The sequence below is a fragment of the Parasteatoda tepidariorum genome, chromosome 10, assembly GCF_043381705.1.
Source record: "Parasteatoda tepidariorum isolate YZ-2023 chromosome 10, CAS_Ptep_4.0, whole genome shotgun sequence".
NCBI lineage: Eukaryota > Metazoa > Arthropoda > Arachnida > Araneae > Theridiidae > Parasteatoda > Parasteatoda tepidariorum.
The window spans coordinates 64510784-64537437 of NC_092213.1; the positions used below are offsets into that span (position 1 = coordinate 64510784).

The 26654-nt window shown below is 28.2% G+C and overlaps 1 protein-coding gene across 4 annotated transcripts in view; it reads left to right on the forward strand.

Annotated features, from left to right (window-relative positions):
• LOC122270414 (uncharacterized) overlaps positions 1 to 26654 on the forward strand; it is a 118140-nt gene that overhangs the window by 12134 nt on the left and 79352 nt on the right. For 3 of the 4 annotated variants that reach the window (XM_043047651.2, XM_071186093.1, XM_071186092.1), the window contains exon 2: positions 21179 to 22400. In XM_043047651.2, coding sequence (XP_042903585.1) covers positions 21190 to 22299 — 1110 coding nt within the window. In that variant the 5' untranslated portion in view covers positions 21179 to 21189 and the 3' untranslated portion in view covers positions 22300 to 22400. Of the gene's footprint in view, positions 1 to 21161; positions 22401 to 26654 lie in introns of all 4 variants that reach the window. The other variant, XM_071186094.1, reaches the window with a different exon arrangement.

A 26654-nucleotide genomic window follows, 5' to 3' on the forward strand; every position in this document is an offset into this window, starting at 1 on the left:
AAAAATTGTGCGGTACATCAGAGTTTTTTGTTCCGTAATATGTTCTAGTAAAAATGAGGGTTGGGGACTTTTACAGTTATTTGATCCGGAATTTTTTCAGTGTATATACGTTCCTATAAGGCCAACACTTGAATGATAAATAGGACTTAAATTGCAACAAATTATGAAAATTCAGAAACAAACAATACGTTTAGTAATTAATTTTTTTAATTGCAGAGTAATTAAAATCGAAATAGGCCAAAGTATCCTCAACCCTCTATCCCAGTTTCCCAATGGATAAAAAAAAACTAAACTTAATAGTCTGTGATTTGTCTAACCGATGCTTATATTTTAATCAACTTATTTTAATATTAGAAGGAATACATAGTTTCCAAGATCGAATTGAATTAGAATCTAAGTATTTATTGAAAAAAAAATGAGTGAAATAAATGTTTATAATTATATCTAATCTTACTTCATTTTCCCTTTCTCAGTACTTTTTTACCAATTCTATTTAGTATTTTATATCTATGATTGCGTATTTATGCTTGATGATATAATTCTATACAACATTATGAATATGAGGTTTAATATTTAATTGTTTAAAAGCAAAATCGAAAACGTTTTGAAGTTACTCTGGAAATTCATTAATTGCATTTAATTGTAAAATCTGATGTTTACGAATTTCGTTGCATACATTTACAGAAAGAAGTAAATATGTGATGACATGGTAATTAGATTTTAATGAAATAAATATTTTCTATAAACTGATTAGCTTAAACGTTGTCGTGCCTCTTAGCGTTTTTTCAGATTAAGGCTAGATATATATTTTTTATTTCTCCTTGTGGTTGGCAGTTTGCCGCAAAAAAATTTACAGCAATCATTAACGTTTCAAAAACTCAATATTTTTAAAAAACAAATGTTACTTTTTAATTTTTTTCACTCCCGACTTTATAATCACATTAGTTCTTTGTTTGTATTTATTCTAAAACTGATTCAGCGTTTTTTCTCTGAATTAATTAAATTAAATAACAGTGGAATATATTGTTCTAAATTTCAGAAGTTAAAATGGAGTATTTTATGACGTTTCTTGTAATTAAATTTTGAAATAAACTGTTGGGAGCCTTTATTTAATATTTCAAATACTCAAATTGTAAAGATAAAAGTAATGGGTGTCAATGTCCTCAAATTTGCACCTGCACATGTTTTTCAAGTGTGAAGAAGGATTTATTAGCATTGAAACATGCAGTGTAATTTGCTGGAACATGAAGTGTAGTTTGCATGGACATTTTTGGTTCAAAAAAAAAGAACAACAACAACATAATTCTGGTAATGAAACTTTAATATACGGTATTTAAATCATTTATTTGGTAATTTTTGCGCTCGCATGGTAACGGTTTACAGGAAATTATGATTCTATGTTTGGTAAACAGGGGCTCTAAAATTATAAATCTAAAGTAAACTTTAAAAATTTATAAAATATTTTTTTCAAAATAAAGACAAAATTGAGCATCAAAACTACAACTTTTTATTTCATGCTAATAGTTCTAGAACAAACTGAATTGTATAATCATCAATAAAGAAATTTCTAGCTCTATAATATAGTTTCCTATGCTTTGCATCAGAGACTTTTAAAAATTTCAAATATAAAATTAAATAGATTTGAATATATTGTTCGATGTTGAGTTTTTAAAGAAAGATTTAAAAAAAATATTGTTACTTAAGGCATGATAAAAACATATTCACACTTAGACCTTAGCTTTACAGTGCTCTACAATAAAACTTTTTTGGAATGTGTGTTAGCATTAAGAGATTTTTCCAAAATGATGTTTCCAAATGAAGAGATTTTTCCAATTTCTAAAAATGCATTTAAAGTATGTAATTGCTATTGTGTTTCGTATGTCAGCAAGTGAAAAAAAATAATTATAACTTCGATTCTAAAGATAAGAGAGCAAAAATTTAAAGAGATATAGGCTAAGGAGTAAAAGTTCAAATATGAACAATAAAGAAAATCAAAATTGCCGAATTTCACTCAGTCGGATACCATAATCAAATAAATAGTTTTATTTAGGTATCACAATAAAATTACGAAATTTTGTCTCATTTACAACCAAATGACTCGACATTAAAAACATATTTTATTATTAACTTTACCGAAAGTCATTATCAAAGCGCTTCTGTAAAAATTACCGCGCTTTTTGAAGTTCCCATACAGCCAGAAGTCCAAATTAACAAGAGAACATACATTGATTAGTAAGTTCACAATAGGTAAACAACTATCAGTTTAATTATTTATTGTTAGAATTTACACAGTAAAATATCATGCCCAAACTGTTTTTATTCTAATTATAAGAATAAAAAAATATACATTCACATTCTTTCGAAGTATGTAAAATTGCATTTAAAATTTTCCTTATTTACAAATTATTTTGTAAAATAATTTGCAATGAAGAAAGTGTTTTAGAGCATCTTATTTTATTCCAAAATAACAATAAAAATTGGAAAAGAAACTTATCTCTTAATAAACGTTCCTTTAAGTGGAATATGTTCGGAATCATTAAACAATTTTTAATTTTAGGTTTTTGTTTTTGAATAAAATATGTTACTGTAAAAAATTTCTTATCAAATAACGGAACTGTAAAAAATAACGGAACTCAGGGTTTCGGTGCATTTTACCCTAAAATCCATTTTTACCGTAAAATTTTATGGAACAAAAATTTTATATACAATTTTTTTAACTGCAGTATTCACTGAAAAATCACGGTATAGCAGTAGTTAAATAAATATAGTTGTAAAAATTAAGGTAATTTTATGGTAGAAATGAAATTTGCAGAGGAATAGATTTTACGGATGCTGCACTCTGGCTATCAGTACTTTTTACCATAATTTGATCCGAAATTTTTTACAGTACACTTCCAAACATTTTTTAGTTGTAAGGTTTATAGCTATTGTCAAATGCTAATTTTCTCATGTTCTTCAATGAAATTATGGATTGGAGATTTTATTCACTTATTAAGATTACTTGGTTTTTAGTGTACATTCCTAAATCAATAATTATAAGAGTTCCCTGATTCGTAAACATGGTTATCATGTTAGTACTAATACATAGTTAATGCCATGTTAATAAGACAAAACATGATTAGCATGTTATGTCTATGCTTGTATAAATAACAAAAAATTGCACTAGATGTATAAAATTTCTAATGTAGTGATAATGATCAAAATTAGCTTATCATACGATTGAAAGCACTACATTCTACTTCCATTGATTTTGAGAAATTATTTGCTGCATAAAACTACTTAACTATTTATTTCTCTAACTAATTATTATTAATTTCCTTTCATTATTTTTATGCTCAGATTGCCAAGTATTATACGCAGATTTCCCGGACAATTTAAATGTCTCATTGTGGACCTTAGTTTGTAACTTTTTATACACTTATATACCTTGAACAATTTGTTTTATCATGTTTCAATATTTTAATTTTTAAAGAACTAATCTTTAGCTCTTATATTTTTTAATAAATATATTGAGAGTAGCGATACAAAGCTGCAAAAGTATACAAATACTTTCCTAACGTTTTCCTCTTTTTCATACACGCAAAATTATTATACATTATTTTTTAATATTTTTGTATTGACCTGAAAGCAGACAAAATGCAAAATCCAAAAAAACATTAAATATCAAGGATAATACTTACTTTTTAATACTTTTTATGCCTATTATTTAAATACTTTTATTAAAATTGTGAAAATTTCCTTTCGTTTTATTACGCTATACTTTTTCAATTTCAACATTAACTCTTTTTTTAATTGTCAAAGTGTTAAATTTCTTCAAATATAAATAAAATTGACAAATATCATATTTTTATTAGAAGTAAATTAAACGAAGAGAAAAATGATAATACAGATAAATCGAATCGAAGAAAGATTTCAAGCATAATCAATTTTTGTTTATTAAAGTTTGTAAAATGTTCTAATTTTGAAAAGTTCTTATTATACACAAATCTAAGTCCATAATTAAAATCCGCATAATATTATGTAATTAAAATATCTTTCATAATTAAATTTTTCAAGCATGTTTACTACTGTATGTACAATAATATAACTTCGCAGTTAGAATTGATTCATAAATTGCCAAAAAAAACTTAAAACGTGCTCTGAGCATAAAGTATGCTTTCAATTAAGCGGAATTTGACTTTTAAAATATTTTTTTTCATAAATTGTAAGCAGTTCCGCGTAAATTAAAAACTCTCTATAATGCCTGTTGGATATATAAACAATATAACTTTAAAAAATTAACTAAATCTCAATGACAACATGATAGGCAAGAAAAATTATGAAAGAATATGAATTACTTTGATTTATATTCTTATAAAATTTAGTTTTAAGAGTTGAAAACTGAATGGTTGAAAAATGCCTTTTAAAAAAGTACTATCGATATCAAAAATTCTTTCCAAATAAACGACACCTTATTTTCATACTTTTTTCATCTTTGCCAAGAATTATAAAAATATACAGCAAGGGTGGTTATTACAAATCTCCTTGTAATAACTAAATCCATCAATAAGAAGTGAAAATTTTAGCATTTTTTTAACTCGAAATTTTGAAATTCTCAATTTTGTCTTCTTCCACTTCTTCCAAACATTTAACATGAAAATTCAAAGCTTGCATGCATATTAAGTTCTGTAAATCACTTTATAGAAATCAATTGTCATTTTTTTGAACTTTTCCTGAAGAAAATTTTAAAAAATCATCCATCTACATTTATTTCCATTTTCTATGTTTTGTAAATTTTTGAACCTAACTACTTAAATTTTTTTTATTTGCTTTATTTGCATGTAAGATCTAATTTCATTTAAAATTTAGGACCTACTATTTTTATTGTTAGTATTTGCACACAACTGTGCGTCTAGTGTTTATTAAAAATAATGAAATGATTGATCATACAGGTTAATAAATCATTCTCTCAGTTAACTATCAGAGTGCTCAGAACTAATATTTTGAAAAATTAGTATTTTTATAGACGCCCGGTGGCTGAGCGGAAGCGCATCGCGCTGTCGTGCCACAGGTCCCTGGTTCGATCCTGCGACCGGGCAAGGTTGACGCAGCCTTTCATCCCCTAAGTGGGTCGATAAATGAGTACCAAGCATGCTTGGGAACTAAACACTGGGGGTTCCTGTCCACCTGACCGGAACATCTGCTCCTGCACACCAGAGCCCAAGGTCAAGAAAAGATGGGCACAGTAGGTCTTGGCCCTCTACGGGCTGTCGCGCCACTGAGTTCAGTTTAGTTTTAGTTTAGTTTACATATAAGAATTACAAAACAGAAAAGTAAATTTAACCAAATAACTAGTTTTCACGCCATGCTCTACGGTTTAGGTTAACCTCTTTATAGCTCACATCCCATTCAGCAAGTAAAGTTTTTCAACGCCCCTCTTTAACAAAATCTAATGAAACAATAAAAAAAACCTTTTAAATTTTTAACAATTTCGATATAATACACTTTTTATCATATCGTCATTTTATAGAAAATTCCAACTGACAAATGGATTTTTATTTTAACTTTTATTTAGCCAATTTTTCGTTAGAGTAGCTCACGCGTAAAAAGAAAGTGTTTGAATGAAAATATATCACCTTTCAATTTAAATTAAATAATCAAATAAATGTTATCAATTTTAATATTACACTACACATTTTTAAATAGCTCTGAGAAAAATAATGAATATAGCTGGATAAAACTTGGGATCGTTCATCGTTTCCGGTGCATACATTTATAGGTCAAACATATTCAACAATCAATTCAGACAGTTATAATCATGCTTACTGTAAGAAATACGAATTTTAAATACCTTATATTTAATTAAAAACTAAATAAGTTTTGGAAAAAAAATGTTTAACTACATCAAAGAACATAAAAGCTGTTTCGGTAAAATTGTACCTTACACTGTTAAAATTTTCATTCCAAAATTACGGTAAAATAACACGCAGTAGTCTGTTTATCAAATTAAACGTAAAGCTTATGGTAAAGATAATTTTTTTTCTCTTCATGGTTTTGAAACAGTTTACAACTAGTATGACTAAAAACCATAAACACAAAACTATATGTTTCTTTTAGCCCTCTATAACTGGCATGAAAATACTAGACTTTTTTATGCTAGGCAGCTTCATGGCCATTCCATCTATACGGGAATGAGAGTATCATATTCTAATAGTCCAGGGTCACAAATTCGGGAACGAAGAGCACTGGAAACTCTTCATGTGTCGAAGGAATGGAGGAAAAATCGTGATGTCAAGGCTGGGACTCGAACCTCCATTCTGTCAGTCATGAGATTGATTTGGTTTATTCATATTTATACACATGCTGATTTGTATTTATTTAATATTTCATATTCTGGTAGTTTTGATCACACTTTTACGTACAAACATATATATATATATATTACTTAACTATTTATTTCTCTAACTAATTATTATTAATTTCCTTTCATTATTTTTATNTATACTCAGGCGGATTCAATAATTTTTTTTAATAAATAGGTATTAAGGTTAGATAAATTGGATTTTCAATTGCTCTTACATTTTAATAAAATGTAACATTACTAATAAAAAAAACTAATTTTTACAATTACCATATTAAACCAAGTATCGAAAGCAAAGACTAATAAAGTTTAAACATTTAAAATGTTATTATTAACATAATATTATAAACATTTAAGATGATAAATATTAAGTGAATTTCACAATAATATAACAATTCAGTTGGTTTAATTTTATTAATAAATAGTGCTTTAATCAAGTAATAAAATATTATGCAACGAATAATTCTGAAAAAAACGGATAAAACCATTTCTTTACAAGTAAATTAATTCAAAAACGATGCAACGATGAATTTTAACTTTGGATCAAGCTGTTAAGATCAGAAAAATAATATATCAAATAAATTTTTACATAACTTTATAAAAATTTAATTTATTAAATTAGCTAAATAAATAATATTTTTTAGGCTGTGGAATTTCATCTGAATATTGAAGAATAATTTATTACTAGGAATTAACTAGGAAATTTCCTTGCTTAAATTAAATTTCATTTTCACGTCAAGTTACAGATTTAGAAAGATTAATTTGGATTTTTTTAAATCTTTAACATCTAATATGGAATTGAAATTTTATTCTCTATTTTTCTGGAGGCTTCAATTTTGTTATAAACATAAATTACAATCAGTTTTTTATTGAAATTTTAATTATTTAAATTACAATTAGTTTTTTATTCAAATTTTAATTACTTAAATTGCAAAATTTAGATTAATTTGTATATATTTCGTAACTTTATTTGGAAAATGAAAATAATTTAAATAAAAATTTAATTTACTACCAATTTTATTATAAGAAAATTTATTTGTTTTAACCCTAAAATGAGAAAATGCAATCAATTTAGAAACGCAGAGTTAGTAAGGTAAACTGCCTGCCTTTAAAAGATAAAATCTGAAGTTTGAACAAAATTGATTGAATAGTTTCTGAAGGCACAAAAAAAACTTTTTTTAATTTCATACATCTGAAAAATTATTCAATGGATAGAGCTAAACTTTTATGTTTATTAGTAAATGTTACATAATTTGGGAGAATTTTTTTATTTATTTAAAGTTTTGAATTCATTTGGATTTTCTTAAATTGGAAAATGAAAATTCTTGTTAAAAATATAAGTTCTGAATAAAATTACTTTTAAGTAAACAAATTTATAAAATGGTGCAATCATTATAATGACTGAATTGTTATTTTCCTCATTTTTTTGTTAAAAAAAAGCATCTTTATATATTCATTAAATTTTTTATTATCGATTAAAACACATTATTGTTCAGTGTTTTCCTCACTGCTGTTCAAAATAATTAAAAGTTTACCAGTAAAAAAAAAAAAAAGAAGTATAATGTTTCAAGAATAGTAAATTAGCTCACGAATACCGAACACTTGCGAAATTGAAGAATAAAACAAATATTATGTTAATTAAAAATATCCCAATGTACGCTACGTGACATAAGTTTTCATCCTTTTTCTGAAAACTCATTCTTAACTTACATTTCATAAAATTTAAAAAATGAAAGTTTAAGAAACAATACTATTTTATATGAATGCTTTCCTTAAATACTCTTCAAATAATTACTAGTTAATTATATTGAAGAAATGAAGTGAACATATGAGAATTATATGATAAGAAAAGAAGTGGTTAGGCCTAACACCATGTGATTTAAATCAGATTTAATTGGATACGTATAAGCGAAGTCTGTATGATTGCCTCCTGAATCAACAAATGCCACGATTTACCTTCAATGACGTCACTTGCAAGTATCTAATTATTGATATAAATATTAAGAAGTTAAATGTTATATTTATATGCATAATAAAATAGTACTAATTAACAGTTGTTAGGAAATTTCTATCAATAAGAAATGGATTGAATATAATATAGAGAAATAAAAAAATTGAGGATGACTGTTTTTTATTAGAGAGTTATTGTAATAATTAAAAAAAAGATAGTCGAAGAGCATTGGAGACTAACTTAGCTAAAGAGATTATCTAAGAGTATTTTTTATATTTTTTTATATTTAAAGCTTTGTTTGATTAATAGATAAAAATATTAACAAATTAAAGTCCACAAGGGAATATAAAAAAGACAATTAAAATTTTCTGAAATGGACCATGAAGAATTTTTCCAAAATTCTGAAAAAAACGGCTATTTTAAAGGAGTAAAGCTATTCATCTAATGATGACAAAATAGCAGAACAGGAGAAAAAGTATCTTAAAATCGATCAACAAACTAAATTGAAAAAAAGGCATTCGCTTTTAACTAAAGTTCTCCTAAGATGCTATTAATCAGTAAGTAGTAAAATATTATTTTAAAACATTTAGTCAAACAAAGCACTTTTGAAAAAAATCTAATTAAACTACAATTATTAAAATAACATTTATCAAATCACTCGAATTATTAGCTGTAAATTATTGTTTTAAAACATTTAACAGAAAAATTGCTAGTTAACTATTATTTTGAAAAGAATTAATCGAAGTATTACAAGTTTGTTATTTTTTTTAAAAAATTAACTAACTATTATTTGAAAAATATTGTTTCAAAAATTTAAACGAGCAATTTCTGAAGTACTTTTTTTCAAAAAATTATTCAAATTTTTAATTTTAAAGAATTCTTTTAACAATATAAATCAAAATAATTTGAATGAAATTGTAAAAAAATCAAACATTAAGAAATATTTTATTGCCTTTGGAAATTTATTAGAAAAAAAACTAGGCCGACTAAAGCTAAATGGATTTACCAAGTGAGATATTTTCAATCATTTCACAATTCAATATCTATTGCATTAATTGATAAAATTTTAGCGGATTTTTATTCAAGGGAGACAATAAAGAATGACATTTAAAATTTTCTAAAAAACAGCCTTAGAGAATATTTCTAAGCGTTCACAAAAGAAAGCGACTATATTAAAGAAGTAAAACTAATCTTCTATTGATATTGGAGGAAAACAAATCGTTTAATAAAGGAAGAACAGGATATCAAACTGGTCGTCAACAAACATAACCAAAAAACAAAATATATTCGCACTTGATGAAAGCTCTTCTAAGATGTTAGTAATCGCTACAGCTAATTCACCGTTAGAGCTTATGCAAATCAAGCTTCTACGAAGATTAAGTTCACGCATTTAATTTCCTTATTTACTCCCTATGTTGCAATTAATATAATAGAAGCTCAAACATTGAGCAATCCCGAGGGGATTTTAATTGAATAGTCTTGCAGAAAGGTGCATTTATGATTCAAGTGAAACACTATTAAATATGTTTTGCCTTGAGTTGATTAATGTATTGCATAAGCTTCTCTAAATTTGGTCATCCATTTTTTGAATTGAACTTACGTGTCTGCTAGGTTTTTATTAACAGTCACTTAAATCGACTGTAATATCGCTTACAGCTTGTTATGAAAATTAGCTCCTTAAGTGATATGTGTTTTCATTCTTCGCAAATGCACCTCATTTTCATTCATAGTCTATTTAATTTTTATTTTTGTTTTATAAAGATAAATAATTAAATATTATTGTATTTCTGTAGTTTTAAACAGCTCTAAATTAAATTACTAATTATAAAAAATGTTCAACAGCAAATAATTTTTTTTTATCAAAAACAATCCCTAGTTGTTATAAATTGTTGAAAACACAAGTTGAGATTTTAAGCTTTCTTTAGTCAAATCTTAAGGAAAATTTAAATACAACTAATTTTTGGAATTTATTATTATCATTATTTTGAAATTACATATGAAGAAGTTTTATTAACTGCCACTTTAATTATTTGTAATGGCATTCGCAACTTATTATGGAAATTAGCTCTTTAACTAATGTGTGTTTTCATGCATCGTTTTCACATTTCATTTTAATTCATCGCCTATACATCTTTAGTTTTGTTCCATAAAAATAAATATTCAAATATTATTATAGTTTTACAGTTTTAAGTAATTCTAAATTAAATTACTAATTATAAAAACTGTTCAACTCCAAATTACTATTTTTTTTTATCAAAAACAATCTTTAGGTGTTATAAATTGTTGAAAACAAAAACACTAAATTAGGGATTTAAGCTTTTTAGTCATATCTTAATGAAAATTTCAAATTACTTAATTTTTTGGAATCAATTTTTTCAAAAATTTAAATTAGGTGTGGAAGTTTTTATTGACAGTCATTTAAATTGACTGCAACATCATTCACAACTTGTGAAGATAAGCTCTTAAACTGATGTGTGTTTTCAGATATCGTTTATACATTTCATTTTCACTCGATGCCAATGTATCTTTATTTTTTGCTTTAAATTATATATTATCATCATAGCATTTCTGTACTTTTAAAAAACTCTAAATCAAATGACTAACTATAAATTTGTTTATCTGAAAATTATTATTATTTTTATATAAAAAAAATCCCAAGATGTTATAAAATGTTGAAAACACGGGTACTTAATTGAGGTCTTATGCTTTTTAATCAAATTTTAGAAAAATTAACTTTAACTGATTTTTGTAATTTATTTTTTTGAATTGAAATTACATATAGAGAAGTTTTCATTAACAGTCACTTAAAATATCTTTCATGAATCTTAAAATATCTTTCACTTGGTAGCAACATTATTCACAACTTCTTATGAAGATTAGCTTTTATACTGATGTGTGTTTTCCTCGTGTATACATTTCATTTTAATTCTTACCTATGCATATCGGTCACTCCTATGCGTCTTTATATTTGTTTTTAAATAATTATGATCATATTTTGTTGTTTTTTTGTACATTGAATTTAACTAATAATTATAAAAAGCTATCAAACTAAAAAATATGTTTTTTGAAAAATCACAAAATGGTCTAGGTGCATCAAAAATGCAAGCACTCATTTGAAGATTCATACTTTTCAATGATACCTTAAATATTCAAATTAATTCAATAAATATTTTCAAGTTGTCTTTTGAATTGAAATGGTGAATCAAGAATATATTGACAATCACTTGAACTTGCTGCAACAACATTCACAACTTGTTATGAAAATTGGATCTTTAACTGTTATTTAGAAGTTGTTTTCGTGCTGATTTGTCTTTGGAATCTCTTTTCATATATCACGTATGCATTTAATTTTCAAAAACAGCCTATGTATCTATAAGTTTAACCTAAAGGGAGAAGGAAATCATAGTAAAATTATCGTACTGTACGGTGATGACATTTCTGGTAAAAAAAAACATAACTATGTTAATAAAAACCAAAATATACGGTTTCTAACCCATTCATTTGTTAATTTTCTTTCATATGATAACGGTTAACAGGAAATTCTGTTTTTCTAAATTATAGTTCTTATTACCTCCCATTTCGTAAAAAATACGAAGCTAAAATGTAAAAACTGAACAAATTTTATTTATTTATTTTAATTTTTTTATGCCATACTCAAATTTGCTAAATTTTACTACATTTTCCAAACTTTATCACACATTATAAAACGATATTTTATTGTTAATTTTATTAAAATCATTACCAAAGTACTTCTAGGTAAAAATTACCGAGCTTTTTGGTATTCCTATAAAGCAAGAAACAAGGTAAACTTTACCATTTTCTGATATTTTCGACCTTACTTTTTTCTCAGTGTAAAAGATAAAGATTTAACCACTAATGAGTAAGCTTAAGATAATTAATAATTATAGAAAGCTGCGAAAGTCACAAATTAGCATTTCAGAAACAATCCCAATATGTTATAGGTTAGCAAAATAGGAAGCACTCAGTTGATGCTTAAGTTTTTGTTTAGTCGTACTTTAAAGAAAGTAATAATAATAAAATTCAATTAAGTCTTGCAATTTATCTCTTGAATTAAGACTACTCATCGAGATTTTTATATCGACATCGTAGAAGCATGCCACCAGATGCTTTTTCCCAAATGTTTTTCTTACAGCGGAGAGATAACTCAACCACACAATACACTGTTAGAAAACACGTTGAAACACGTTATTTGTGCCTTTTTGCGGGCTGAATCATAAATAAGGTTCAAATTTGCTGCAACTTTAAACTCAATGTTGAATTAAACAATATTTCCGTTAAAGTTCTTTTTTCCAATGCCCACATGAAGAATGACCTTTCGTCATACAGGCATTTGAAGGGCAGATTTTGTTGACCACTCATTCAGGGGCCCCATATTAGGTGGACCAACGTTGCTTCCACTGTAAGAACAGAGAGTACAGAAAATGAAAGAACATCCATGCCTTGCCCGGGATTCAAACCTAGAACCTTTCTGCTGCAAGGCCAGTTCCCTGACCCCTACACAGGCTGGTTGGCATTTCCGTTAAAGTTGAATCAATCTTATTGCATAATCAAAGCAAAATTATACAACATAATTGTTCAACTTAGCTCCCGATTGAAGGATGTAGCAAATTTAGACCACATATGTGGTCCAAAATTTCTAACAGTAGACAATGAATCAAAAATAAATTGATCTGTGTGAATTTCTCTTTCGATGAACAATTATGTTGTACAATTTTCAACTTTAAACGTTGGCCAACTTTAAAGCGTGTTAAATCATAATACCGCGCAATCTCCATATGAAACTAAATTGAACCAAATAACAGTGCAACTGAATCCTTTTTAAACTTGACTAAATGATTATAGTGGATCAACTTAAACAAATTTATTACCTTATTATTAAAGTTGCAGCAAATCTGCATTGTATCATATCTTTCAGTACCAATATTATTGTTGGATCGTAGATCTTTGAACTTTTATAATGGTTTTACCTTTGAAAAACTTTAAACTATTTTTTTAATAATTGTAGCTCGAATGAACGAATGATTACTTCATAAAGTGTTTCAATGTATTAGCTAATTTAAAAAGCGAAGACTCATACTATATTGTATAGATGTGCAGACCGATACAATCAAAAAGGGGCAAATTTGTAAAGGTGTTTCCTGTATTAAAATAATTGAATGAATAATGAAATCGTTCAATAAAAAATATTCAGCGTAAACCATACATGCATTAAGTTCTTATATTAAATGTCTTGAATCAGTTGAAATATGACAAAAATGTGCATTTGTATATGCATTTAATTGATCTGTGATAATATGTTGAGCTTAAAAAGAAAACACTTTTGAACTAATTATAATAGTGTTTCCTCCTAAACTAAATATGCAAATTATAATTATCTATAATGCATGTAGATGTACATGGAGAAAAAATTCTGAAAAAATACCGTACTGATGGCAATGACATCTAAGGAAAAAAACCTAATTCTGATTAATAAAAAAAATTTACGGTATTTTAACCATTTATTTGGTAATTGCTCCGATTATATGGTAATGGTTTACCAGAAATTCTGGATTTTAGAATTATAGTTCTCATTGCCACCCATTTAGTAAAAATACAGAACTGAAAAGTAAATTTAACCCAATAAATGGTTTTATGTAATGCCCTAAAGTATCATAACAAAATCGCCAAATTTTACCATTTTATCACACATTATAAAACCATATTTTAGTTAATTTTACCAAAATCATTACCGAAATGCTTCGGTACAAATTACCAAGCTTTTTGGTATCCCATTGAACAGGAAACTTGGTCCATATTCTGATTGTTTTAACCATATTTTTTTCTCAGTGTATAATATGCTGATTTAAATAAGATAATATAAAAACTGAATGCGAACATTATGAATTACTTACATTTTTTATTAAAAATTTTATTTTTTTCCAAATGGAATTCTTCTAATAATTATATCATATTGATAGAGCTTTTTAGTAAAAGAAAATTTAGCATATATATTTCAAAATTTTCATTTTGAAATATATTTATTTAGCATACATTTGTTGCCAAACTACTAAATTTGTACTTTTGATAAATATATTAAAAAAAAATTCAAAGACTTCCTTCTATTCTGCAATCATTAAAAGAACTTATCATTTACATTAAAAATATAAAAATAAAAAACTAAAGCCATTTATCTTAGAATTCGCGACAAGTGAAACAAAATTCATCAAGAATTCATTATTGTGTTCCCGGTGCCACGGTTCATTAACCACGTATTTATTTTACTAACTGTTAAATCATAAAAACCATTAAAGCTTCTAGGCTCCATTAGGATACGACTTTGAAATGGATTTTGTACTTACTTCAAAGTCCATTGCTTCTGAACCAATTCTTTTCATCTTTCGGTTTTGATAAAATGACGTATATCATCAATTTATTGTGCATAATTCTATTGATATACAGTTTTGCTTAACATTTTTCAAAAAAATGTAAAAATGCATATTTCAAACGGAATAGTATAGATATTAGTATAATATTTTAATTCCTTCTCTATAAATTAGGTTCTCTTCAATTTCATAACTTTTTCTCACACATATTTATTAATATAAATTTTATTTAAGTTTATTTTTTTTAGTTCTACTATACACTGAGAAAAAAAGTATGGTTAAAACTACCTGAATAAATTAAAATTTACCGTGTTTTTTACTTTATGGGAACACTAAGGAACTCGATATATCATCGAAGTGCTTTGGTAAGGAATTTGGTAAAATTAACAATAAAATATAGTATTATAATGTGAGACAAAAATTGGTAAATGTTTCAAAATTTGGTAATTCCATCATGATGCTTTAGAATATGGCATAAGAAACCATTTATCTGGTTAAATTTTCGTTTCAAGCCTATTTTATTAAATGTATGTTAATAGGAACTATAATTTTAGAAACCGCAATTTCCGGTAAACCGTTATCATATGAACAGGGAAAAAATACCAAATAGAATGGTTCAAATACCTATATGTTAGTTATATTAACAGAATAACGTTTTATTATTATTAGAAATGTCACTGCCATACAGTAAGGAAATTTCACCAGATTTTTTTTCATCGAGACTTATTTTAAATTCTTTAAAGCATTTTATTTATTTATTTATTTTAACTTTTACAGTTTGCATCGAAATGTTGTTTAGATAAGAAGCACTTTACCTTGATATTTCTTAACAGTCCTCCATTGTTTAACAAAATTTAGTAAAACTCCCTTAGTCTTTACTATCAATACAAAATAGTTTTTAATTCCACCATGTCATTAAATAGCTAATTAAGTTTCTCTTACAATATAAATTACACAGTTATTCATAAAGATGTGATACAGAAAATTTTGTGAAGTGTTTTGTTTATTTTTATAGTCTGAATTAGAATATTACTTAAAAAAGAGACTCATCTAGCTAGATTAAGCAGTCTATTGTTCTATGCAGTAATACTTCTTTAACATTCTTTCAGTACGAAACAAATGTTTGCGAACTATCAAACGGAACGAACGTTACATACTTTTAGTAACATCAATACGAAGAACGCATAATAAAATTAATAAAAGGTATTTGGTCTATAAATTTCAGATTAATTAAAGATTAATATGCCATCAAAATGTTTTCAGTTATTTAATCCATCAAAATGAGATAAAAACTCACTTAGATTCAAAAAATTAATCTAAGTTGTTAATATTATTAAATGATAATAAGCAAATTTAGATAGGTTTTGATTTCTATCATTACAGGTATCTAACAACCTGTTTGTAATGAGAATTATTTCCACCTTTTTTACGCATAAATTCTGTTAGACTCAAATTTAATTTCTGTATTTTACATATTATAGGACTATTGCTTTAGGTAAAACTAAGCAGAAGTCGATATCATTAAAAATTAATTCGAGAGTATAATAAATATTATGTGCATATTTTTCATAGACTGTATTCTTAGAATGTTTATTTTTCACACAGTGTATTTTTAGAATGTTTATATTGTCAATCTAATTTGCGTAATTAAATGTAACCAACTCCAATTAACAGCATTAAGATTATCCGATTTAACGATAATTTCCTTAAAAATTTGGAAACGAAACTTTTCTAATATCAGAAAAATTATATTCATTAAAAATTACATGCTATTTATATAATTTTCAAATGGTATGAAGCTTTATATACTTATTAATGTTTCAGTTTCCATAACTCCATTCTTATGAAACTATAAATGTAAAGTTTCATATTTTAAAAAATGTCTACCTATAGTTTGATTTCTCAAAGTAAAAACAATGTTGTATTGTTTAGAGAATGCGTTTATCCTTTAAGGCGCAGCTAATTTAGACAGAAATTTGTTTACTGGCAACATATTAGTTACTGCAACCGTCTATCATAAATTCCAAGAAAACAGACATACTTGAACTATATGTTCTTTAAAACATAGTGGTTTCTGAAAAATGGAAGACCTTTAGCAGCAAATAGTTCTACATTTTAATTGGTTTGCAAAAATATGAATCTACTATTGTAGAACAAACGATTCTACGTTTGTCACTATTATCAAATAAATTAATTTGTCTGTTAAAAAAGGAATCTACTGGATCAGATCAAAGAATTACAGCTATGCTAATAAATTGATAACCGGATTCTAAAAATATACATACAATACAATTTGCCTTTAAAAATCAAAATATCTTGATTCAGAATAACAGATTATAGCTGTGAAAATAGTTTGACAACCTAGTATTTAAAGCATATTAGAATATATAATTTTTCTGAAACATGAATCTGCTGAATCAGAATAAAGTATTATGGCAGTGCTTGGTAAGCTAATTTTAAAATCTTAAGAATTAAACGAATTATTTCCGAAAAATATAAATTTACTGAACCAGAACAAATTATTTTAGCAGTTTCTAAAGTTTGGTATTCAAATTCTAGAAGCTTATCGATTATTTTTCTAAAAATGCGACTTTATTGATAAAAAAAAAATAATAATGTCCTTTTTTAAACATAAAAAAAAATCTTTATAATTTTTAAGACTCATTTTACTTTGAATGAAACCATTTCAGTCTATAATTCAGCAATTTCAATAGCCTTAGTATGTTTTGGACTGCTTCATTTTATGATAGAATGCAGATTTGTACTTTTGATTTCTAGGCATGAAAATCTATCGATTAAAAAAGCAAAGAATAATACCAGTATTAATGAAGATTAGGATTAAATAACATGCATTTAATAAATAACATTTTAAATTATCTATCGATTTTAGAAATCCCTTCAGACAATTAAATCTGAAAAGTAGAGATCAGAAGTAGAAGAAAATAATAATCACTGAGAAGCTGCTGATTCAGTGAGGTACATTTTACTAAAGATGTTATCAGGCAAACTTACTTGAAAAAAAACTACATACTTAAAAGATTTTTTTTTAAATATACGTAAATGAAAGATTTCTTGATGGTTTAATTTGAGTTTTAATATTTGGAGTCATTCGTTAAATTAGACTTTTAACTAATATTGAAATTTTTACTAGCCCTCATTATATCTATTTTTGGTTGTACTAGACAAAGTCTACCATGCAAAATTATATAAATGTTAATATTTTAATTAAAAAAAACCTTGAACTGCCACTATGGTTATATATTTGCCAAAAGCATTTAAGTTAAATTGTAAAATATTTAGGTCTTTGAAAATTGCTCTTTACTCTTAAGAATTTGACAAAAACATGAGTTTTAAATTTGTTAATAGCATAACTATATTGCAAAATTTATTTTTGAAATTCAAAATTGTAAGGTTCAGAAAGTAAACTAACTTTAAAGAATTTTTTTTCATGAACCGTAACTTTTAGGAATCTTGAAATCCAAGTATGAACTTAAGCCTAACCCAAAATTTACATATCGCATAATCTAAAAATTGTTTCGAAAATTACATTAAACGTTAACAAAAACTCTAATAAAAATTTAGGCATTCATGTAGGTTAGAGTTCATATAGATTTTAATCTATATAAAAAAACTTTATCTAGCCAGAAATCTACAGAATAACCTAATCTAAATTTTAGATTGAAAATATACATTAACTTTAATAAAAATTAAAGCTTTCACGTAGACTCCGAGAACTTCTCAGAACGTAAATGTTACAGTTCATGTTTGGGTTTTTTATTGTTACTTTACATTCTAAGCTTCATGTTTTTGATATTAAATAAACTTTTGTTACATATTTATTTTTCAAAAAAGCATTAAAATTTACAAAATGAATATGGTGAAATTTATCGTGTTTCCGGCTCTATGTGAACACCAAAAAGCTCGGTATCTTTTATCTGGTAATGATTTTGGCACATTGGTAATGAGTTTGGTAAAATTAATAATAAAATATGGTATAACAATAATGCAAAATTTGGTATATGTTGCAAAAGTTTGTATTTTATAAAAATACCTCAGAGCATATCTTAAAAAACATTTATTTGGTTAAATTTACTTTTCAGTTTTGTAAGTTTTACTAAACATTAAGCAATAAGAACTATAGTTTTGAAAGCAGGAATTTCCGGTAAACCATTACCAAATGAATGATTGATATATCGCATATTTGGAGGCTATTAACTGGAATTATGGGCTTTTTACTAAAAATGTCATTACCATACAGTGCAGTAATTTTACCATAATTTTTTTTCTTCGCGTAATTTTACGAAAATATCTTGTGGATTAGACATACAAAGTCAACACATCTTTTACAGCTTATGGTTGATCTCAATTTTCGGTAATTGAGGTTGACCTAAAATGTTGTTTTCCTGTTGTAATCGTTTATTGATCTTTTACACTTACGATTGAACACTCCATTTTACCAAGCTCAGAATTTGAATTGCGTTTATTACTCAGCGTGGGGACGGAAACTTAAACAATGTACACAAACGACTCAATTAATTTTATACCATTCTTTAGGAAAGACACAATAATTATTCGCAAATTGAAAATATGACATTATAACATCAAATGTAAAGTCTTCATATAAAATTATCGATTCCTAAGTATGAGGAGCCAAGTTTTCAACAATTCTTTTAAATTATATATTGAAAATGCAACGAAATTTAGGAGCAGACAATAATTTTATTGATATAAATTGATAATAGTAATTCTGCTAAACCAAAAAGTTAATTAAGCTCACTGTAGCAAACGGTGTTTGAGTATCTTAAGAGAATGAGCAATAGAATCACATTAATCCTTCGTGGATTGAAATTGTGATATGATAAGATCTTATCTAAAACCAGCATATATGAAGAGCAGTGCGGATTTAAACTAAATTTTAGTGAATTTTAAGTAATCTATGGATATACAAGTTATATAAAAATAAGGCAAGGATTATGTCTTACCTTAATTTCTTGTCCACTAGATTTCAATGGCGTAATCAATGAAATGCAGGCACTCATTTAAAATAATCGTACCATAAGGTTCAAACTCTCCTTTCAAATTTGTTTCTAAGTATATTCAGGTTTCAGGCTTTCTAAAACTACTCATTTACTGTTTGTTACTAATAGCAAATTGGACGTTTTCTTACACCGAAATTATTCATAATTATGCATGTAGCACACCTTTATCCACATAGATTTGCGATATTTCATATCTTCACAAAATAAATTAATGATGCACAGTTAAATAAGACAAAAATAAGATCTTTCTCAAGAATTAAGAAAAATTTTTTCTTCAAAATTCCATTCATAAAAATCACAGTCAAGCATTCTGAACCTTAATCTATCAAGCTCTTTACATGTGACCCACACTATAATAGATGAAAATTCACCCTTTTACAAAATGGTGATAGTTCAGATTGAAAATGTATCCTGAAAGTAGAAAATGCTGCCATATAATTGAATATTGTTTCTACTACAGTAAACCAAGTATACAAAATTACATAGTAATCTGTGTAGCAAATAATACCAAGTGCTTTTAAGAGAGCAACCTCTTACAACAGTATTGATTTAGTTTTATGAAAGATAGTCTGAATTATCAGCTGTGAGAAGAAAATTAATTTTTCAGAATACGTATTTCAGAATATGTAATTTTTTATTCAATGACACTTAAACAGAACATTTCAGCAAACAAGTATGGTAAGTATTTAAACAATAAAACTAATCAATTTAATCTATTTAACAAAAAATAACTACATTTATAATGATGAAATGCAGATAAAGAGAGAATATAAACTAATTCAAACCCCTAATTTTGATGAAAGCAATAATTTTTTTTTTGTTATTTTGGATTTCAAACTTTAACACCATGTTTAACTCAGAGTTATATGTAAAAAATGGGGTATTGAAAGTTTATTCGTAATAACAGAGATTGGTTACACCATAATATGGTATTGAATCACAATAGTGATAAATGAATTTAATCTTACAGAAAAGAACTATGGGTGAAATGCTTCTCAAATGCTATGCAAACTTTTTCCCTAAACCTGAAAAAAATGCTAGAAACTAAAGAAAACTAACAAAACTTTGTTCGATTTATGGCCATATGTAATTTCAGTGAATCACTTGAACTAAAGAAAATCCCCGAAAAGTTTTCAGAAAATAATTTTTTATTTTAGTTTCTATATAATTCAATTCCAAAACTGTATTATTACTACAAATAGAGTCGTGGAATAACATTTTGAATATCTTACTTATAACAACTATCCATGCTAGCTATCATTCCTGAATTACCAGTTATATATATGGTAAACCAGCAGGAAAGTTCATTGCTAGAATCCTAGGTAAACTATGGGGTGGATCATTAAAAAAGAATATGTATATTTTACGCAACTGATAATATTTCTCAAAACTTTTGATATGCTTTCTGCTGAAATACTTCATTAGTTGTTGCTACATATTGAAGTCAGATATTCTTCATTTTCAGGATTGGCAAAGATGAAGAGCTGCTGCTCCTTCCGTTGTATTTGGCTCTGCTTCAAGGCACTAAGTGGCGGTGTCCTGCTGATTGCAATTGGCGTCGGCATGACCGTCTTCGGCTTTTATGCCGATACCTTCGCCGTCCAGGAACATGTCGACGATGTGACCAACAAGACTATGACTGTGGTCAACGAGCAGCTCAAGATGCATCTCCACAACCTTACTTATGTGGGACCTGTGTTGATGGGCCTCGGTGGCATGATGATTGTGGCCGCCTGCGTTCTTATAGATGCGCAGGGTGAGGACGCAAAGGGGCCACGGGGCCGTAGATCCTCCGATACGGAGGGAACAGAACACCTCATTACAGAGGCGACCAAAGCGGAACGTTGTAATGGACCTGTAGGCCCATTTATTAATATTGACTTACCGCCCGCAAGGGTTCCAGATAAAGGTGGGGGTGGCGTCTTCAAGGAAGAAGTGGTGACCGTCGCGGAAGTCGTCCAGAACCCTATCCTACAGCCGAACGGGCCTAGACCACAGCTGCCCCTGCCGGTTGCGCGCAACGATGCCGTCTCGCCCGCGGAGCCCCTGTCTTCGTCCAGCCTATCTTCACCGCCGCCCCGCGTGGCCGTCCGTCACAAGAAGAGGAGACAAAACAGCCGAAGCAGCTTCTTGAGTCCTCTCTTCGATGTGCCCTCGCCGCTGGACATCCAGATCTTGGACCCGGACGGCTGCACCCCGGACGCCGGGTGCACACTCGAGATGGACGTCTTTAACAACCGAACCACTAAGTGCCCGCCGCGTCTCCAAATGGAACCCCGGTACCTGGCGTCCATAGAGAGCGATGGACTCTCGGACAGTGAGACAGAGGAGTCCGAATTTACCACGACGACTGGTAGCGTCCGAGGGATAGGTCTGAAAGGCAAGTTCTGCTCCCCCTGCGATGACATCGAGGAGCAGGACATGCCTCTGCTAGGCAGGTGTAGTCCTCCTTCCTCGCCAGAGTATCCCATGGAACCTTTGCTCAAACGGGATAGGACCGGATTGCGTAGGTTCCAACTCATGAGACAGGTACCTAACTCACGGACGCTGTTCGATGGGCCTTCCTCTGAAGGAGGCTCCAGATAGAAAGTCTTTCCCCTCACCACGCCTTTTGGATACATTATGCCGGTGTCTTTTCCACTTTTTTACTCAAGTTGTGGTTCAACGTCATGAGGGAAAATTCAGAGGTTAGTTTATCTCTTTCTTTCTACTATCTTATTATGTCAAATTCTTACTTTCCCCCCTATTTAATTCACATTTCAATTCATAATATATTTATAAATGTATTATTTAACCAATTCAGTGTCTTTAATGGATGTATACATATTGTGAACCATTGAAACATCTTCTGTAATCCCTCGTCTCTTCCAAATAGAATAAGTTTTCTTATTCTAGCAATCAGCAAAAATTAATTTACTGTGACTACAAAAACGCCTAATATTTACTGGTAATACCTGGTAATTGAATAATATTTGATTGGATAATATTAAGTAATATTTAATTGGATAAATATATTGTTTAAGTAGACAATATTGAAAGCACAAGTTTGTGTTTGTTTAATTTTAATGGGTTTCATACACTAGTGCAAGGGTTCACAAACTGTGTTAAACCGAGAGAGACGAAGGGCACCGAAAAACTTCTGATATGCAAGCTTAATATGCGTGTAAAATATATACGTGTCTAAGTGTTCAAGTCCTTTAATAATAATATGTCCTTTAATAGTAATCTGCTGCTATTCAAAAGAAAAAAGTTCTGAGTTGAATGGGTGGATATATGTAAGATAAGAATATCTTGTTCTAAGTGAAGCTATGGCGATTAGAAATCCCTATTGCTTAATATCTGTGCAATCATTTTTAACAACAACTGTCCTAAAAAGAAGTATCGTTCGAAAATAAAGTAGTTAAAGAAAAGAAGGTAGCTATATCAAGATTTATTTCATGATATGAAAAATAATGTTATTTGCAGTAAGGTTACACATCGTACAAGATTGGTTTTTGATACCTTTCTGGTGTATGCGGTAGCTTATCCTTATTTATATTTTATATCAATATTGATACTTTTAATACTATATATAATTAAATTCCTCCCCACTTTCAAAAAACTATAATATCATTAGGAATTCAGTTGCTTATTTTATTACCATGGAAAGATTTGTTATATCTACTGGCAGCTGGATGACAAAACCATTAAGCTTTCATGCCAAAATCTTACATGAGTATTGAGAGTTGCTCACGTAAGCTCGTAAATATAAATGTAATTTGTACTCAAATCAAAATATCGGATGGACCACAACACATATACCGGCAGGTCACTCGGTTACTTGATATTTGTATATTGCTGATTGCTATTTCAAATTCATTCTTCAGATTCTGTTGAGAGAGAATTTTTTGTTGTTTCATTCTTTCTGTAGTTAGAGAAATGTGTTGATGTTATAAGAACTCCATTCCGGTTAATAGATTAATGTTTTGTTTAATACATAAAATTATAACCCAAAAAGGAAAATAACTGTTTAATAATCCCCTACACACGTATTTCTTTACTCTGTGTGCGCGAAAGTAAAAAGAAATAGCTGATATGTCTTATAATAGTTACTAGAATGCATGATTCCTAACAGCAATGGGTTATTTTCTAACCTTTGGCTATTACACTAATTTCTAGTTAGCTTTTCACTGCCTCACTCTCTTTGGATTCTGTACACTATCGTGTCGTAACTTTTATTCTTTTGGCATGGATTCTAAATGGCGACTAAAATAGAAAAACTTGGCCAAATGGATTCTAACTTTTTAATCATTTACATTGATATGAGAAATGGCCATATGAAACATTTGAAATCAAACACCCGTTTCTCACTATCTAACATATCGATTTTAATCTCATGTTTGATATCTACTTGCCAGAACTGGCTAATATACAGACCTAAAATTGATTGGTCCGAAATTTAACATTTTAAGACCACCCTCAGAGCTTCTAGTTTTGATCTTGGAGACAGTTTTGTTTGATCCCTATACGTCATCTTAAACATTCTATTTTGCTTTATTCTCCCGTTGGTAATGAAAATATTATTTTTCCACAGATATATATATTTTTTCTATGATGTTAAGATGAATTTATATAGAAATTAAAGTGAAAGCAAGCATTTGTAAACAATTGCAATTTTATGCTTTTAGCCTAATTTACTGAAGTATACAAATATTTTGAGACATTAATTGTTATATGTTGAGTCTACAAAAGCGATTTTCTCTTTATGAATTATTTACAATATATTCCAATGAATAACTTTTTTTAATCAATAAAAATTTTTGATGAAAATTTTTTGTCCTTCTTCTCATTCATGACGTTTCGAAAGGAGATTTTTTAAGATTTTGAATTTTTTATACATCATTGTTTTATAAAATTTTACATTCTGCTTGTGCGATAATTTCTAGCAGCAAACTTATTTCACTGGAGTGGAATAGTTTAGTAATAAGACATCTCAATCTCGAGGGAGAGCATACTAAAAAATGCAAAGCATTATCTACTTGGCGCATCTAATACCTCATTTGCATAATTCACTTTGAACTTGGCATCGAAATCCGATTAAAGCTCTGTAATATTTAGTTGGGACTGACAATATTTCGATTATTAACTTGGCTTCCCCATTCTTGTTGGCGATCTAGCCGCAACCTCAACTTGGTTCGGTCTAGATACTCTTTTCCCATCCTTAAATTTTTGGAAAAGTGCCAGCACCATTCATCGCCATTATGAGTTTTGCGTCCGTATCGTTTTGTCCCCTTCATCGTTGAATCTTCATCCTTTCTCCAGCGGCTGCATACCGAAACTGATCTTACGTTTGATTGGTTAAAGCTTACGTTGTACTTTCGGCTTTACCCATTGTGACGGGATGGAAGGTTGTTTTCTTGGCTCTCGCTAAAGATTTTTTTTTCATCTTTAAGCTCGCGTCATTCAATGTACTCAAGTTTAGGAATTAATTTTAAGGAGAAGAAAAGTATTCTTCTTTCAACTAATTGTTTTTGAATATGAAAAAAATATCTTAGACTAATTTAATGTATTTCATTATTCATTAAACGTTAAAAGTGAAATCTTATTGTTTTATTAATAATTTTTCTTTTTAAACTATGCATACGAAATTAATGATTCAGTTTTATGTTCTTAAATTGAATTTTATAAATTAAATTGGTATAGTTTCATTTATAGGATCGGATCATTTTAATGTTACAAAACATATTTCTGGCAATTTAGCACCTCCTACCTCAGTTAGCGAAGCATCACAAACCCACAATGAACTTTTTTTCCCTTAAATTTAATTATATTAGTCATTTTTAAAGGAACTAGTGGGATGCGCCCCCTGCTCGCTAACACTCGCCAACTCCCGAAAATTGCTACGCAATCTTATATGGTTTGCTTCGCTCGCTACTAACTTAGGTACATTGCAAATGCACAAAATTCTGAGAATTCAAAACAATCATTCAAATCCATATAACAACTTTTTTTAAAAAAAAAAATACATCTTTTTAGTAAATACTAAGTCATTAAAATAAATTTGAATTCAAATAAATGACATGTAATTCGTTAAACCTATTAGAAATGTGCTATAGTATAAAATCTAAAAATAAAATTTCTAAAACTGATATTTCTTTAAAAAGGTTAAAATTTTGGCTATAATTAAATAAGTGAATTGAAATGGAAAAACCTGCATAAACAAAACATTATGTTTTTAAGAAATAATAACCATGAACGATTCACAACTTTGTTAAAAACATATGTATAAGTCTTAGAAGTTTGACATACAAAAGAAAAACTTGCAGAAACTAAACATTAATTTGTAATAAATACTAAATGCGAACAAATACTGAGAAAGATTAAGGGCTTTGTTAATAACAAAAAAATAATTACTATTAAAGATTAAGAACTTCCTTAAACACACAATTACAAATTTCTAGACTTGGAGCTATCACTGTTAGGCTGTCAAATGATCTAACCCTAGAGAGGCCAACATAAAGTTGTCCATGACTAAAAACGGGCTTAGTCTATATAAATTCGTGAAAAAAAGCGCTTTCGACAAAATACTAAAATAGAGATCTATCGACAAAGACCTGAATTGAACAACCTGCTGATGCTCTCTCTGGTTATTTCAGTTTCCATTTTTAAATGCGCTATATGTTGAGCCACCTCAGTAAGATTTGGCATGTGACATTTTTAGCGACAATCATTGGTCGATTTTCTAGCGTTGCCATTCGGGGAGTTGTAATGAGGCTTTTTTTATCGCCGTGTAAGAGAAATATATATATATATAGATTGTTTTCAGTATAGAATTTTGAGTAATACCTAAGCATTTAATCAGCCGGCTTCAATCAAATGAACTGCATAAAAATGGTAAAGCTGGATTCAAAAACTTTTGGTACAAATCATTGGAAAAATGAGTAAAGATTAAATAAATATGG